Source organism: Perissodus microlepis, chromosome 15 (genome assembly GCF_051167445.1).
Source record: "Perissodus microlepis isolate ML-2025 ecotype Zambia chromosome 15, ASM5116744v1, whole genome shotgun sequence".
Taxonomy (NCBI): Eukaryota; Metazoa; Chordata; class Actinopteri; order Cichliformes; family Cichlidae; genus Perissodus; species Perissodus microlepis.
Window position 1 is genome coordinate 3,726,553 of NC_140475.1, and position 15,307 is coordinate 3,741,859.

Below are 15,307 nucleotides of genomic sequence, written 5' to 3' on the forward strand. Positions count from 1 at the left end.
ACAAAGACCCACCAACGCACCGATGTCTGAGGGCGTCTGCCACTGGTAGGGGAGTCACTGTGATATTCACCAGGTTAAGATTCCCTCGTGCCAGCAGCACATTTCTCCTCTTAAGATATTTATGTTGATGGATTTTTTTTTTCTTTTGGGGGTTAGGGCATGTTAGTATATCAGTATTTTAAAGGCTCCCCCAGAATTTGCCACCCTGGCTTTAGCTCAACAGACTCAAGTTAGTTTACTTGACTACTAAAACAATTCTAATATTTAAAAAGATGGTATTTTGTCCAATTACTTTTCATCCCCTGAAAACTGTTTATACAAAAGTTGATTTAAAATACATTGTGGTTATGTACAGAGGCAAAATTACTTTGGTAATTTTAACCACCACTTTAACGATGAGCATTTCAACGATTAAGCTATTAGATCTACTGTGCCAGTTTTTAATGGATCTCGTGCTACATATTATAGCAGTTCGTGTTGTGTAATTTTACATTGCAGTCTTACTCTGAGTAAGCAAAAGTTAACTGTAGGGCCGGATCTACAGTGGGGCAAGGGGGGGCAGCTGCCCCCTGCTCTAGAGCCTTGCCCCCTCAACTTTTATGTCTATTAGCCTAAAAGTGATAGCTGAAATTAGTCCCTTTTCTGTATTTGTTTTCTGTATTTATTTCTGTATTTATTTTGTATGTATTTGTGTTTATTTTGGGGAACTTTTTCTTATCTTGTTTACACAGAAACAATCATCTTTGTTCTACCAGAAGAAATAATGATACAATAAATAGTTTTAAATATTTTGTTGACTCCATTTACATAAAGGGGATTTTCAAATACTTCACTGAAAACAACAAAGCAAAATTTGAGAACAGAATATTTTGTGTCTAATTGGTAAAAGGTATTTGTTGAGGTTTTTTTTTTTACTTGTATATTTATTTATTTACTTTGTGATCTCTGGCTAGCTCCCATACTCTCTCCACTCCCACCTAACTTAACCTGAAGCTAACATAAACCTGTTTTCCCGTTTTGACATCTAACGCTCAGTGACACCACGGCACTGGAGACGCTGGATGATCCTCTCTTTACGCATGATCACCCTGACAACACACGCTGGCTGCAGGCACGAGGCTTCAGCCGGTACGCGTCTCAGCTTCATTCCTGAGGACAGATGCCTCTGACACCGGAGCGCAGCAGCAGCAGAGGCGCAGTCTGACTCTTCTCCCCTTCGTTGGGATCGCATGAGGATCACTTTTCTTTTATCTTAGTTACTGATCATTGTTTTCATGGATAAGTACACCTCTGCTTTATCACCGGCGCTGGACATCGGCACGGGCTGCTACCTGCTGGTCTTAAGTAAGTTGAAAATCGCACTTAAACTAGAAACAATGACAGTTTATGGTTTTTGAGTGCTTCCCATCTCTGATCATCTTAATCCTGTCTGGGAATATACTCTTCAATAGCATTAACTTATTCTCCCGGCTTTGGAGACCTAAACTGAATTAAAAGAACGTGATCTTTTTTTTATAATCCATTTTGCGCACATGAGTTCAAAGCAGCTTTCTGAGAAAATACTGGGAAAAAAATATAATCTCATGATACTGAAAATGCGTGCAGAACAGAATAAAGTCAGAGGACCGAAAACTGTGACAGACGTTTTGCAAAGTCACAGGAGACCTAACGTTTTGCTTAAATCTGAAATCTCCCACACCCACCCTCCACATGCGTCATCTACAAGGTTAGAGTAAGTTTGTGTGGTGTGTAGTGTATTTATATGAAATCTGTTTGGTACAGTCAGGTAAGGAGAACAGTGGTCTTAGGTTTCAGAGAATATATAATATAACCTTCAGAATAATCCTAAGTGACAGAAGTAAGTCTTCAACCTTGTATGGCGCCCTTTATATAAGATATTAGATTCTGTGTTTACTAAAATAGTTTATTTAAAAGAAAAACTACAGTCTTCAGGATGGGGGTGGAAGAGGTTATTATTACTTATGTTTGGGATATTATATATCATTACAGTGACAGACATGGACGAGGCCGAGGTAAACACTACCATCATTCACTTATCATTACCTGCCTGTCACCAATGAACGGAGGTCAGAGAGGATGCTGCTCCTCAAGGTGTTCCTAATGCGTGCACTGGCTGTGATGACAGAAAAGGTGGAAGGAGGTCCTGGGGTGCAGGAGGGTTAGAAGAATTATGGAAACACAGCTGTGAGGCATTTCCTGCTTTTTATTGAGAACTGATGCCAGGGGCCATATTTAAAATGAAAATTTGAAATGACGCCAGACAGAAACTGGGAAGAAAAAATCTTACCAAAGGGGCACTTATCAGGTGAGAGACCAAAGGGCCTGTGGTCTGTCTGTGCATGTGCAGACTTAATGTGAGAATTCAGTGAAGGGATAATTCTGGTGTCCAGCCTGCTGGTAAAGACTTTAAAAACATATAAATCTCCTCAAAGCTACTGTGACCTCCTGATCAATAAGACGGACAGAAGCACAGAGACTCAATCATCCTCCTGCTTTTTGGCACAGTTTATCTGCCTGGAACTGCATCATTAGGCAGTAAGTCAACTGCACAACCAAAGATAGACTGATAGATTGACATAATAGAGGGTGGAGAATAGCAGCCGAGGACAAAGACCACCGGCCTTTTCATCCACTGATGGCAGGATTTATGAAGCAAAGCAGCAGAGGTTCATAATCCAAATGTTTGAGGTTTGATGTATTGAATTGGTTCTTCTAATGGACAAAAACAGCTGGTGTAGTTGTTCTGTCTGGGGACCACATTCACCTCATACCTGCAGGTCATCCCTGCTGATCTTTCTGTTATCCAGCATGAGAAACGTGTGCCTTATTTTATTTTTGTGCTGCATTTTGCATTTAGAAATTTAAATCAAACATGATTTCAGAATGTAGCTGGCCTTTCATGTGTTTTTTAGGTGGTGACGTGGTGGGATTGGGAGGACAGCAATGCTTTGCAATGCTTTGAGATAAAAACATAGATGAGCTGTAGTCTGTAGTCTGACCGATTGTGCTACAGGGAAGATGGATAAATAATGCAAGCTAAGAGAAGTTAGAGAAAGATAAACCGTGCTGTGTTTTGATCCTGGATGATTAAAACAAAGCCTGGTCTGATTTCATTTCTGTTCAGTTCTCTGCTGCCCACAGGGGGGGGGAAATACACTATATAGGGCTTAATCAATCACTTCCACTGAAATCAGTCCCGACACCATCGCTCTGCTTCTGGTTATGAGGCAAGATTCTTCCCAGAAAATTTCACACAAATACAGGCAAATCATATCCATTGATTGAAGTCATAGTCACATCACAGGAACAGAAAAACAGCACATGAGTGCAGGGAGATGTCCATGTGCACACTCATAAAAGCTGCTAAAAGGCTAAGAAAAGTTTAGCAACAGTTTGAATTCCCCCCTAATAAAGATAGAAGACCAAGTTAGCTACAGCTGCAATAAAGTAATCCGATTGACTTCCTATTCTAAACCATTCTACTCCAACTGTTTGTAGTACAGTCCCTTTATCCTGATGTTCCCACACAGTGTCTACACCCCTGACTTTGTGCAGAATGGCCAAAGATTAAAAAAGAAAATTAATTCCCTTTGGATTCAAATGAGCCCTTCCTATGTGCATTGTTTAAAGCATGCCTGCTTAGAAACAAAAGGATCCTATGTTTATCTGTGAGGGTTAAACACTTAAGACCTTTACCAGGGCGAGGTCTACAGGGGACCCAAACAAAAGGATGACCATTTATTTGACTTACACGAACAGTTAAGGATACTAAAAGAGTCAGAGATAACATCTGATGAGCAGCATGAGGAACAGGAGCATGAAACACCATGAACAAGACTACAGACACAGAGGGATGATTAAACAAGAGCAGAGGCAGATGCAGTTAAGGTGGGGCAGACAATCACAACGACGGGACCACAAAGGGATTTTCTCATTTCTGTAATTTGCACCTCCTTGTTCCCTCTGTCCTCCGTTTTTTCCCCTGTGACCTGGATGTCAGTCTCATTTTTCCACATTGAAGGATGTTTTAGTTCCTCAGTCTGTTCAGTCTGGTGGACAAATGGTTGCCAAGGAAGCTATAGTCAAGGATCCACAGGTGTATCCTTTGCAGATGTGCTTTTACATTTTTTAAAAATCTTTTTACAATTTTTACAAACAAAAAGCGACAGTGCTGTGGGAGGAAGACTCTTAGAACTACCCATCCTTTCTATTAATGTTGTAGCTTAACTCAAATAAAATCATCAAACTTTGTACCCTTGAAAAAAAAGGAGCTGTGTCTTTACATTGTCCCATGTTGTGACCTTTAAGCAAAAGTCACCCTAAATATAAAACACGCTGTTACTTCTTCTCCTACGTGTCGATGCTGTACCAGTAGACCATTATTAAGCCATGTATGGATTAGGATGAAGACAGCCTCTTCATCTGTCTGTCTAAATCTAACAGTAAGGGCTGTCATACCACTATATAATTGACCCCTTGTCATTTACCCTTGTGTGTATACATAGATCACAAATGCTGCTGCAGTTGGATCTCTACAGGTCTTTCTCACATCACATGTTGTCAAACCTACTGCTTCTTCTTTTGTCTGCTCCCTTTAGGGGTCACCACACTGGATTATCTGCCTCCACCTCACCCCTTCCTCTCTGTCACATCACCATTCTGCATGTATTCCTTCACTACATCCATGAATCTCTGTGCAGTCTTCCTCTTTTCTTCAGTTTGGCAGCTCCATGCTCAGCATCCGTTGTCCATTATATCCATGTCCTTCATCTGCATGTGTCCAAACCTTCTCCATATTGAAAGAACACAGTGCACCACGCAGCTTCAACAACTCTTTCTCATGTCTTTATTGTATGGCTCATTAATCCTTCTGTAGCTCCTACAGCTTTGCACATCCTCCTTGTTCATAAAAACTGGAATCAGTGTTAAACAACCTGGTCCACTGTGCTTTCTCCTAGACATCTCCATAGCTCCATAGCATCTGGACCAACCAGATTTCCACTTTTCATCCTCTTCATAGCTGCCCTCACTTCCTCATTACTAATCCTCTGCAGTTACTGAATCAGGAAGTGCAGAGGATTAGTCAGGAGGAAGTGAGGGCTCCTCTCATTTTCTTCGTTCATCAGCTCCTTCCTCTATCTTTAAGCACCCTAACCTCCTGCACGTCCTTTCCAGTTCAATCTCTTGCTAGCCAATTGATAAAAATCTTTTTTTCCTTTCTTAGTGTCCACATACAACTCACTTAAAGTCCGTTCCTTTGCCACCCCTCTCTTTGCTGTATGCATAGCCTCCCAGTACTCCTGTATATTTTTTTGCATCTCCCTGACTATCCCACTTTTTCTTTGCTAACCTCACTTCCTCTCCTTCCAGAGTCGTCCTACAGACTACTGTCTAGCTGCCGAGCTACATTCTTCCCTCACACCAGCTTGCAGTCTCTTTTCTCTTTCACATTACACTTTCTCCAGGATTTAGTCCAGTGGCCTCCACTCTTACACATCACCCTATGTTCCTCCCTCTTCTTGAAGCATGTGTTCACCACAGAAAAAAATCCACTACCATCTGTTGAGGAGAGAAATCCTTCTGCCTCTGTCTTCTTAAACCATCACCACCCTCTCCCCCTGGCGACACTCTCTACCACTTCATCCAAGTTAGTGTAGAATTCCTCTTTCTCGTGTAACTAACATCTAACTTGTGGGGCATATGCACATTCGTCGTCACCTATACAATTTTCAGCTTCAAACTCATGATCCTGTCTGACTTTTTATTCCCCTCCACAACATTATGCACACACTCTTCTTCTAACCATCAACCAAATCCATAAAGCAAGTGGTAAAACAGAATTTTCCCTGGGCTTGATCACTGATGTGGTGGGTGGAATTAATGTGACTGTGTGTCTGTATTTCATAACCCTTCCCTCATTTGTATTATAACTGGTTATAATGTGGGATTTCTAAACATAACTCCTCCAGCCATTAATTCAATCATGAGATAGTGGGTGTGTAGCTAAGACAAACTCTATTTGCAGACATATGGGATGATGTTACATGTCGCCATTGATTCTTTTTTTGTTTGCAGAGAGCAGTTAAAGCCACTTGAAAGTAATTTTCAGTGAGCTGGAAGTTGATCGGGTCACTGGGCTTTGAGCTTAAAAAGTCCCAAAGGAGATCCTACATGAACTCAAGAGTTCTTGTGTAGGGAGGCTGTCAGAGAATCTCCCTTCACGACAAAGGAGTCTGTCTCAGTGCTGGATATACACAGAACTGCATTTATGCTGTTAGTTTTGTCATCTGGTTGTTTCCCTGAGTTTGCTTCCAGCAAAAAAAATCAATGCAATATTTTGTTTAGCAAGACAGGGCATGAACGTTATATGAAAACAATGTATACCTGCTATCTAACAGCCAGTATGTGGGCGAAATATGGGCGAAATATTGTATGAAGTCAAGGAAAGTGAGGAAATGGCTCATCACTTGATTTAAAACCTCAATAAAAAAATCTTTCTAATCAGTTTATGGTTTAATCGCTTGTTTCAACTCTTATTAAATAAACATTATGTTCATGTTGTAACCTCCAGTATGATTTAGAGTCAAACAGAAAAAAAAGCAGGATTCTTTAGGGCTTATTGAACCTGTGACTGAGAAATTACTACCCTATAAGTGTCTTCAATTTATGAGCTTGATCCACCTCTCACTCATCCATCCATCCATCTTCTTCCGCTTATCCAGGGCCCGGGTCACAGGGGCCTAAGCAGAGAAACCCAGGCCTCCCTCTCCCCAGCCACCTCCTCCAGCTCATCCAGAGGAACATCAAGGCATTCCCAGGCCAGCTGTGAGATATAATCTCTTCAGTGTGTCCTGGATCTGCCCAGGAGATCCAGGACACGCTGGTCGGCCAGGAGCGGAGCCCCTGGCAGACCGATTCCCGGCTACCAAGACCTCTCACTCATGATGTCTGATTTTAAAAATATATGCGGCCATAATGCTGAACTCCTCTTAAGACAATGGACTTCTGCAACATTAAAGTAGTCCTTCAAGCGCTAAGACAGAAGCAGGTGCAGGAAAGGAGTTTCTTGGTGTTCTAGTTTACGGGGAAAGGTTAACAAGATTACCCACAGTAGAAGAGAGTGAGAGGAAAGTACACAGTGCTCTAAGCTGAGGTTGCTCAGGAATAATCCTCACCTCTGGAAACTGTTTAATCTTCAAGCCAAGGAGCAGACGTGGCACTCTATAGGCTAGCTCTAATTACAGCCTGAAGCTCAGCAGGTCATCATTCAGCATCTGGACATTTTTCATGTTCTCCACCTTTTGACATCAGTTAATGGATTCTTAGTCAGTCACATTTCTATTACTGCTCTAGAGGTGAATGCCACCTAACAGTCTGCAGGTGTTGTCATGACAGCTGATGTCAAGCATATGAAGTGTACTGGAAAACTATCTCTCTGAAATACACGGGCATTGATCCAAATCTAACAACCGAACCTCACAGTTCAACACTGCGGAGGCTGTGAAGAAAGCTGATTATACGTGAGCACTTTAAAAGCACTTCAACACAATGCGTACACTTCTCTCCTCCCCTATAGAAGATTTTATTGTCACTTTTCATTTTAGATATTATCCATCCTCATCAGTTCATTCTCTTAGCCATTGCTTTACCATGACTGTGAGACCAGCATCAAAAGCTGATTTAGCAACAAATATTTGTGCATCCTTTTAAAAAATCCCATCTCTGAGAAAAGGTGTAATCACCATGGTTATTTCCCCTCATCGGTGATTTTTTAAACCTATGTTGTCCTTTTGTTCTCTGACAAAAACAGAAGCTAGGCTCTTCTTTCTACACTAATCACAGCGATAACCACCGTATACATTCACCAATTTCACCGATCTGGCAGGAAATCATCAAATCACCTATTCCAGTGAATACAAGCTTACAGTCTTACAAACTTTCTTTATGTGCAAGGCTGCTAGGCAAGGTCAGGTGCACATGTTGAGAGATACAATGGTGGAATTGTGCTGAGGAGAACAAAAGAAAGGCAACAGAGTTAGCGTTAGGTAATCTGTGTCTGACGTAATCATGACTTCTTTCTGCTTGAAATGTGAAAGAAATAAGTACTGTTATTTTCAGCTTTGAGCACCTGCCAATGCCCTAACATTATGGTTTTCTTTCTGTGGTTGTTTTCTGTATTACTGAGAGGTCAGAGGTAAAAGATTACCCTTGTATGTGAATATTTAACAGTGTGATAAAAACAGTATTGTTCAGATAGCTACAATGTTTTAAGTAATATCCTTATTGGCCTTTAGACTAAACGGTAGATGTGAATAGTTCTTCAGGCTATGGTCAGATGCTGGTTGGCCTATTTCAAAAACACCTTGTGTTTATCAGGAAAAGAATCCCCTAAAGGTTTAATGGGGCAAATGTCATAGTGAGTTTAATGAAACACAGATTTGCCTGAGGTGTGGAAACTGATGTGCAAAATGCTTCACCTTATCTCCGAGCTATATACGTCTGCTCCAGAAATGCAGGGAGACGAGAAGATAGAGTCAGAAACAACAACCAACACTACCTTATCCATTTTTTTTAAGATTTCATTAAGATTTCTGTAAATAGAGAATGGAAAAAATCAATGTGTGGTCAAAAGATACCCAAAAAAGAAAATTCCTTCCTTTAAAACAGTACATTGTAACGTTTTCCTACTGATGGATTTATTTATTTATTTATTTTAAACTGTGCTGCAGATGTGATTTTGCAGCAATTATTTTACAGAAGATAATAAATAAATATAGAGAAGTAAAAAGTGACGTATTTATCTCTGAATTGTGGTCTAAACGTGTAAACTAGTAATGAAAAAGCACCTCACACAAACCTTGAAGCTGCACTTAGGTGCTCGCCTGACTTTTACCTTCCATTATAAAAGAAAAGGTCAAATCATTTTGTAATGTGCTGTGAGGCTGTTTAAAAAGATTAGCATTGTGTGTCATTTGCAGGCAGCCAGTGGGTAAAGCTGTCCTTCTTCCTTAGTTAAACCTCTACCGTGGATTCAATAAACGATGTAACGACCGTGTGGTCGCACTCAAATCCAACATCCATCCAGAGTCTTGTGTCTTTACACAGATCAGGATCATTGTTAATGCACTCATTGTGTGTTTAACCTGTGTGTCAGAGTATGTGCTTATATGCACTTTTTCAAACACAGGGGAACAGTAATGTGGACCTCACACGTACTGCAGTCAAGGCCAGTGAATGCTGATTATTGTTGTTGTTAAATCATCTAACAGCTAAAGGACAAATTTGACGTAATTATGCATTCAAAGGCATCAGCCATGTGTGTTTGTGTAGTTAGACTTCTATTCATTATATCATCTTCTTCTCTTCCTCTGTATCCCAGCTGTGCTCTCCATTGTGGGAAACCTGCTAGTCCTTATCGTGGCATTCAAAAGGTCGTCCAGGATGAAACCGCCGGAGCTGCTGAGTGTGAATCTAGCCATGACAGACCTGGGAGCAGCTGTCACCATGTACCCTCTAGCTGTGGCGTCTGCCTGGAGCCATCGCTGGCTTGGGGGAGATGTTTCCTGTGTCTATTATGGCCTGGCAGGATTCTTCTTTGGCATGGCCAGCATCATGAACCTCACCATCTTGGCTGTTGTGCGCTTGATTGTGTCCCTCAACCTGCAGTCACCTAGTAAGTAATTCAGGGCTGACAAAAATACTGTTTCCAAAGATGCTCTTCCCACATCTGCCTCTTTTCATGTATGCATAGAACCGGCAGAGAGGTCACAGAAAAGAGCCATGCTGTCAAATATAAAAGAGAATTCATGGAAATAAAAATCTTCTTACCTTTAATAAATAAATGCTTAATAAATAAAACTAAATTATTTCTATGCATGTCACTGATATGTGATTTAAGGAATATAGGATCTTATCTAAGCTCTGCCATTTAACTGCATATAAGAAGGAGAAAGTTAGCAGATGTTCTCTTTATTTCTCACTGCAGGGGAGAAAATCAGTTGGAAGAAGGTGAAGATGCTGTGCCTGTGGTCCTGGCTGTATGCTTTGATCTGGGCTCTGTTTCCCATAGTGGGCTGGGGTCGATACGGCCCAGAACCCTTCGGCCTGTCCTGCTCACTTGCCTGGGGCCAGATGAAATATGAGGGATTCTCTTTTGTTATCTCCCTGTTCTTCTTCAACCTGGTCATGCCTACTGTCATCATCCTCTGCTGCTACTTTGGCATCGCCATCAAACTCTATTTCACCTACAAAAAGTTGATGCACAACAGCCACAGAATCCCCAACATCGTCAAGCTCCATCGGAGGCTGTTACTAGTGAGTCGCTCTTTACTGAAGATTATAAAGATCTGAAACTGTAGTTTGCTTTAAAGGGTTAAAATTCTGAAAATTGTTGAATATTTGCTCATCGAGAGAGACGGTTCATCCAGTCAGCACTATACCCTATGGTTTGGTCAACCAATGGCTTGATGTTAGTTAAGTTCCCTCCTATTCCTTTCTCAGAATCAGTTCATTTTAATTTTTTTAGGACCTCGTTGTTGAAAACTTTAAGCCAATCCATTTTACACCCACAAGTGTCACAATCTGGAGCCAAATGTAAGCATACCTTCTGTCTATGGTTGAGGCACTGAAAAAGAACTAGTCCTTATCAGGTCTTAAAATTAGGTAAACCACATGACATATTACACCATGTCATTATTTACTGAACAAAAACTAAGCAACAGTGCAGAAGCAGTGTGTCAAAAAATTAGGAAAACCCCATCGCCTCTGTCAGTGCGCCCTAGGGCGGCTGCAATGTAGCTGCCATCACCAGTGTGTGAATGTGTGTGTGAATGGGTGGATGACTGGATGTGTAAAGCGCTATGGGGTCCTTAGGGACTAGTAAGGCGCTATACAAATACAGGCCATTTACCATTGATGTTGAAGAACCTTAAGCAGCAATTACATCAAATGGTTTTCTGTATGACTTTTTCAGTCTATCACAATGCTGAGGAGGAATTTTGGCTCACTCTTCTTTCAGTTCAGTGAGGTTTGCAGGTATTTGTTTATGCACAGCTCCTTTAAGGTTAAACCACAGAATTTAATTTGGGTTGAGGTCTGAGTTTTGACTGGACCAATCCTACACCTTGATTTGTGTGCCTTCGGCCATTCTTTTGGAGATTTGCTGCCGTGTTTGGGATCATTGTCCTGTTGCACGACTCATTTTCCATCAGACAAATGGCCTCAACCTTGACTCTAGAGCACTTTGGTATACAGGTACTTCATGCTTAACTCAGTGACTGCAAGGTGTCCAAGTCCTGTGGCAAGAAAATGAATCCAAATCATGAACCTGCCACCACCGTGCTTGACAGTTGGTATGAGGTGTTTGGTTTTCACCAATGTGGTGCTGTATGACCAAACATCTACAGTTTAGTCTCCTCTCTCCAAACATTGTTCCAGAAGTCACATGGTTTGACCCTATTTGCAAACATAAGCTGTGCTGCCATGGTTTGATTGTCCTTTGGTTGGTCAGTTTTTCACACACTGCTTCTGCATTTAGGCTTAGTTTTTATTAAGTAATGCCATGATGCATTATGTGATGTGTTGCTGTTTACCTGAAGTTGTTATTTACCTCATTTTAAGACTTTCTAAGTACCAGATTATTCTTATTATGTCCCAATATGTAAAACCTGAGAATTGATAGGGGTTTTTTCTAACCATGACTATAACTAAATCAGTGACGCTCCCAATCATAATCCAATGAAATTCTTGCCTTTGTTTTCATCGACTTTGAGAGTTTTTTGCTGACTTTATCCTCCTGTTTTATTTCAGATTGCTGTTTTGATCAGTATAGGCTTCATAGGCTGTTGGACACCCTACGGTTTGGTAAGCCTGTGGTCCATTTTCCGTGACAGCAGCGCCATCCCACCTGAAGTCAGCCTGCTGCCGTGCATGTTTGCAAAGAGCTCTACTGTATACAACCCTGTGATCTACTACTTCTTCAGCCAAAGCTTCAAAAGGGAGGTCAATCAGCTGTCGTGGCTGTGTTTATGTTGTAAGCCATGCAAAGTCTCCAACACGATCAATGACAACAATATTTACATGGTTAGTGCTAGCATCAAGCCCAAAGAACAACCACGATCTACCTTGGAGGAGATCACAGAATCCAAGTCAGTGACTTTGGGTTGAAAGACTGGTTTGTTTTTTAGAACACACTTGAGAACAAAGACTGAAAATAATGTGTTATCAGGACAGAAAGAATTTTTTTTGTTTGTTTCTTTCCAAATGGTGTGTGGTATTATACCACAGCAGGGTAATACTTGGCCCTTTTCTGACTGGCCATGACATGTGGGAGGATGTGTTTGCACAATGTATTAAATGCTGTGAATGTGGAGCCAACAAAAGCTGTAATATAGAGTCAAATTTGTGCTTACAGTTGGTGAAACCCTGCTATGAGAGACGTTTCAGAGACAGAGTTGCTGAGAACACCCGAGCCCTTGAAGAACTCACCACAGTAAACATCTTTTTGTTATTTACTACATATACACACAAACACAACGAGATGTGAAAGAGGCAGAGGAGTGAGAAGAAAATCAACTGCGACACAAATGTGCACTCTGCAGCAATGTAGGTTTTGAACAATCAAAACTTAGGGCCACTCTTTTTATTGTTGTCACCACATTTTACTGCAGTGTTTCCCACAGGCTGTTACCAGTGGGAATGCATTATTATAGGGGAAGGTTGTTTTCCATCCACTTTATAGATATAAAAGCCAAATGCCCAATGCTACAAACTTTCAGTAGATGCTACACTTTCCCAGTGTTTCCAAATACTCGGCACATTTCGGCTTGATGTTCCCTTTTAACTTTTAACCAAGAATAGCCGATCCCTATTTTACACTCCCTGGCTTTAAGTCTCAACCAGTAGTGTGAAGAAGACTGAATGAATGATTGTTGAGAAAGGTGGCTCCTTCATTTAAAAGTGAGATATAAACCAAAGGTTGCACAGAAAAATACAACAAAAACCTTGATCATAGCAAAGAAAAGGGTGATTTTTACTTCAAAGTGGACCTATTCTGCTTTTCCTCATGTCACATATAAACTGTTTTGGTAGTGGATGCTTTAATTAAACATGGCCAAAGTTTCAAATACTGGGTTTGACTGAAGTCCTGGTGAACCAAAACACTGTCCTAAATGTTCAGTGTCCAACTTGTTTCTCTTTTCTTGGATCTGTTTGATGTCAGAGAGAGAGAACATGGTCATCTCAATATGGAAGAGGATTAGAGCCACAGGGGGAAAAAAAGTTTTTCTTTTCGGTGGCCCTAATTCTCCTCCGTATCTCAGACACACAGATCTCACTGCGAGAACAGTAGCACATTTGAGAGCGGCAGCCAATCAGAAGAAAGCTGGCTTAAATGGAGGGTCGTTTTTGAACTGGGAAATGTGGAAAGCAAGAGCTAGCTCTGGAGTTAGGTATTAAAAATACGGGACTAGTAATGAACAGGATAGGTCCACTTAAATGATTCAGGTTCAATATACACGTGCATTTGAATTGGTTTGTGATTATTTTGAGATACTTGATCTGGTTTTCCTGAAAAAAAACCACAATCATATTTTTGACTGACATTTTATTTCTGGAACAGCACAGGCAGTTACCGTATGTGTTAAGTAAGTATTGTGTTGTACTGTTATTTCAGCAACCTGACATATGCATGGTTTAATCAGTGATTCTGACAACACCCATGTTGTGAGCATGTACTGTATTGGTATCTCTTTCTATCTCGGTCCAGTGCGTCTCGCCCAGTGTCATCTGGGATAGGAGTTTATCTTGTTTTTACGTCAGTCGAGTTTCTTTGTAAATCCCGCCATCTGCTCAAGCTCATGAAATTAAAATTACAGACATAGAATTTTCTTTGTTTTGTTTATTTTTGTAGCTTTAATGCCAACAGTGTGTGGCCGTGTGTGCTGGTAAATATCTGTATTGGGATGTCCTTTTGTTTGATAGCATCTGAAAGAGTTCGTTCTTGATTAACAGAACACACGTGGCTTTGCTTTCATTCGTTTTCAGTCAAAGTCATGTCATGAACACTGGCTGCTTTTAGTCATAGTCTACATCCTTGTTTTTAAATGTGGAGCCAGAATGTGAAGTGCGTTACATTTTCAAAACACTTCTCTAATACAAGTGTGTTGTGACAGAGCCTCATTTGCAGCTCATTCGGCTTTGAAAGGTTGGTTTAGTGTTGAGACATCGACTTAAATGGTGGCACGAACTGAATCTTCTGCTGATGTTAACTCCCTTTGCCTTTGATATTGGAGTGGTGTTTTCATTTTGTTGTGTGTGGCAAGTAGACTTTTTTATTTCTTGCAACTTGTAACTACTGTTGACGATCGTGATTTGTGAATGTAGCGTTCTGAACACTGAACATATTTATGTATATAAGGGACTGCGCATATTTGAAAATAAACACTTAATGAATGCATTAAAGTCTTGGAAAATGACAATCACACATTCGATCTCCAACACGAATAATGAAAGAAGACTGACATTTAAGTCTATGTTTTCTTAATCTCGTTTTAACCCTCTCAAGGCAGGCGTTGCCGATTTGCAACAGTTAAAAACTAACAACCTGATTACCCCACATACATATTTTATGAGTTTTTTTTTTTACTCCGAAGTACCACTGCAGGACTTGGTTGTGCATTAGCAACAAAAAGTTTAATTTGAGCCTGAGAGGGTTAAAATCGGGGCATAAAGGTCGCCAACGCCAGCTGACGTATAAATCCATTAAAAGGCAGAAGGGTGTGAATTTGCATGTATTTCATATACATGTATTGCTTTCCTCTTAGTGTGCATTTCAGATGTACCTTGATTCAATTAAAGGTCATCTTGAGAGCAGAATACAAACTGTAACCATATGCTCCACCAAATCCCAAAGGTGGAGATCTGGTGACTGTGTCATTTGAATACAGTAAACTCACCGTCGTGTTAAGAAACCAGTTTCCAATGATCTGAACTCTATTGAGTGACATTAAAATATGGGTGCACTGTGGTCATGAAGGAATGGACGTTCAAAACAAAAATACTCAGGCTGTGGTGTCAATGTTCACTTGGTACAAGGAGCCGCCCAAATATGTCTCCCACACCACTGAACCACCACCAGGAGTCTGCACCCAGGAAGGACGGAGTCCTGCTTTCATGTTTATGCCAGATTCTGACCCTCCCAATCAAATGTCAGGGCTGAAATTGAGACTCATCAGTAATGGAAGCATTTTTATAATCTTCATCAATTTTGGTGAGCCCATGCAAACTC

The 15,307-nt window shown here is 40.8% G+C and overlaps 1 protein-coding gene across 1 annotated transcript; it reads left to right on the plus strand.

Moving 5' to 3' along the window:
* Window positions 1–1,188: 1,188 nt before the first annotated feature.
* Window positions 1,189–14,433, plus strand: opn8b (opsin 8, group member b). The gene is made up of 4 exons (XM_084953308.1): window positions 1,189–1,344; window positions 9,401–9,694; window positions 10,007–10,335; window positions 11,830–14,433. Exons 1-4 carry the CDS (start codon window positions 1,275–1,277, stop codon window positions 12,184–12,186), a joined length of 1,050 nt encoding a protein of 349 aa, XP_084809434.1. The 5' UTR covers window positions 1,189–1,274; the 3' UTR covers window positions 12,187–14,433.
* The last annotated feature ends 874 nt before the right edge of the window (window positions 14,434–15,307 follow it).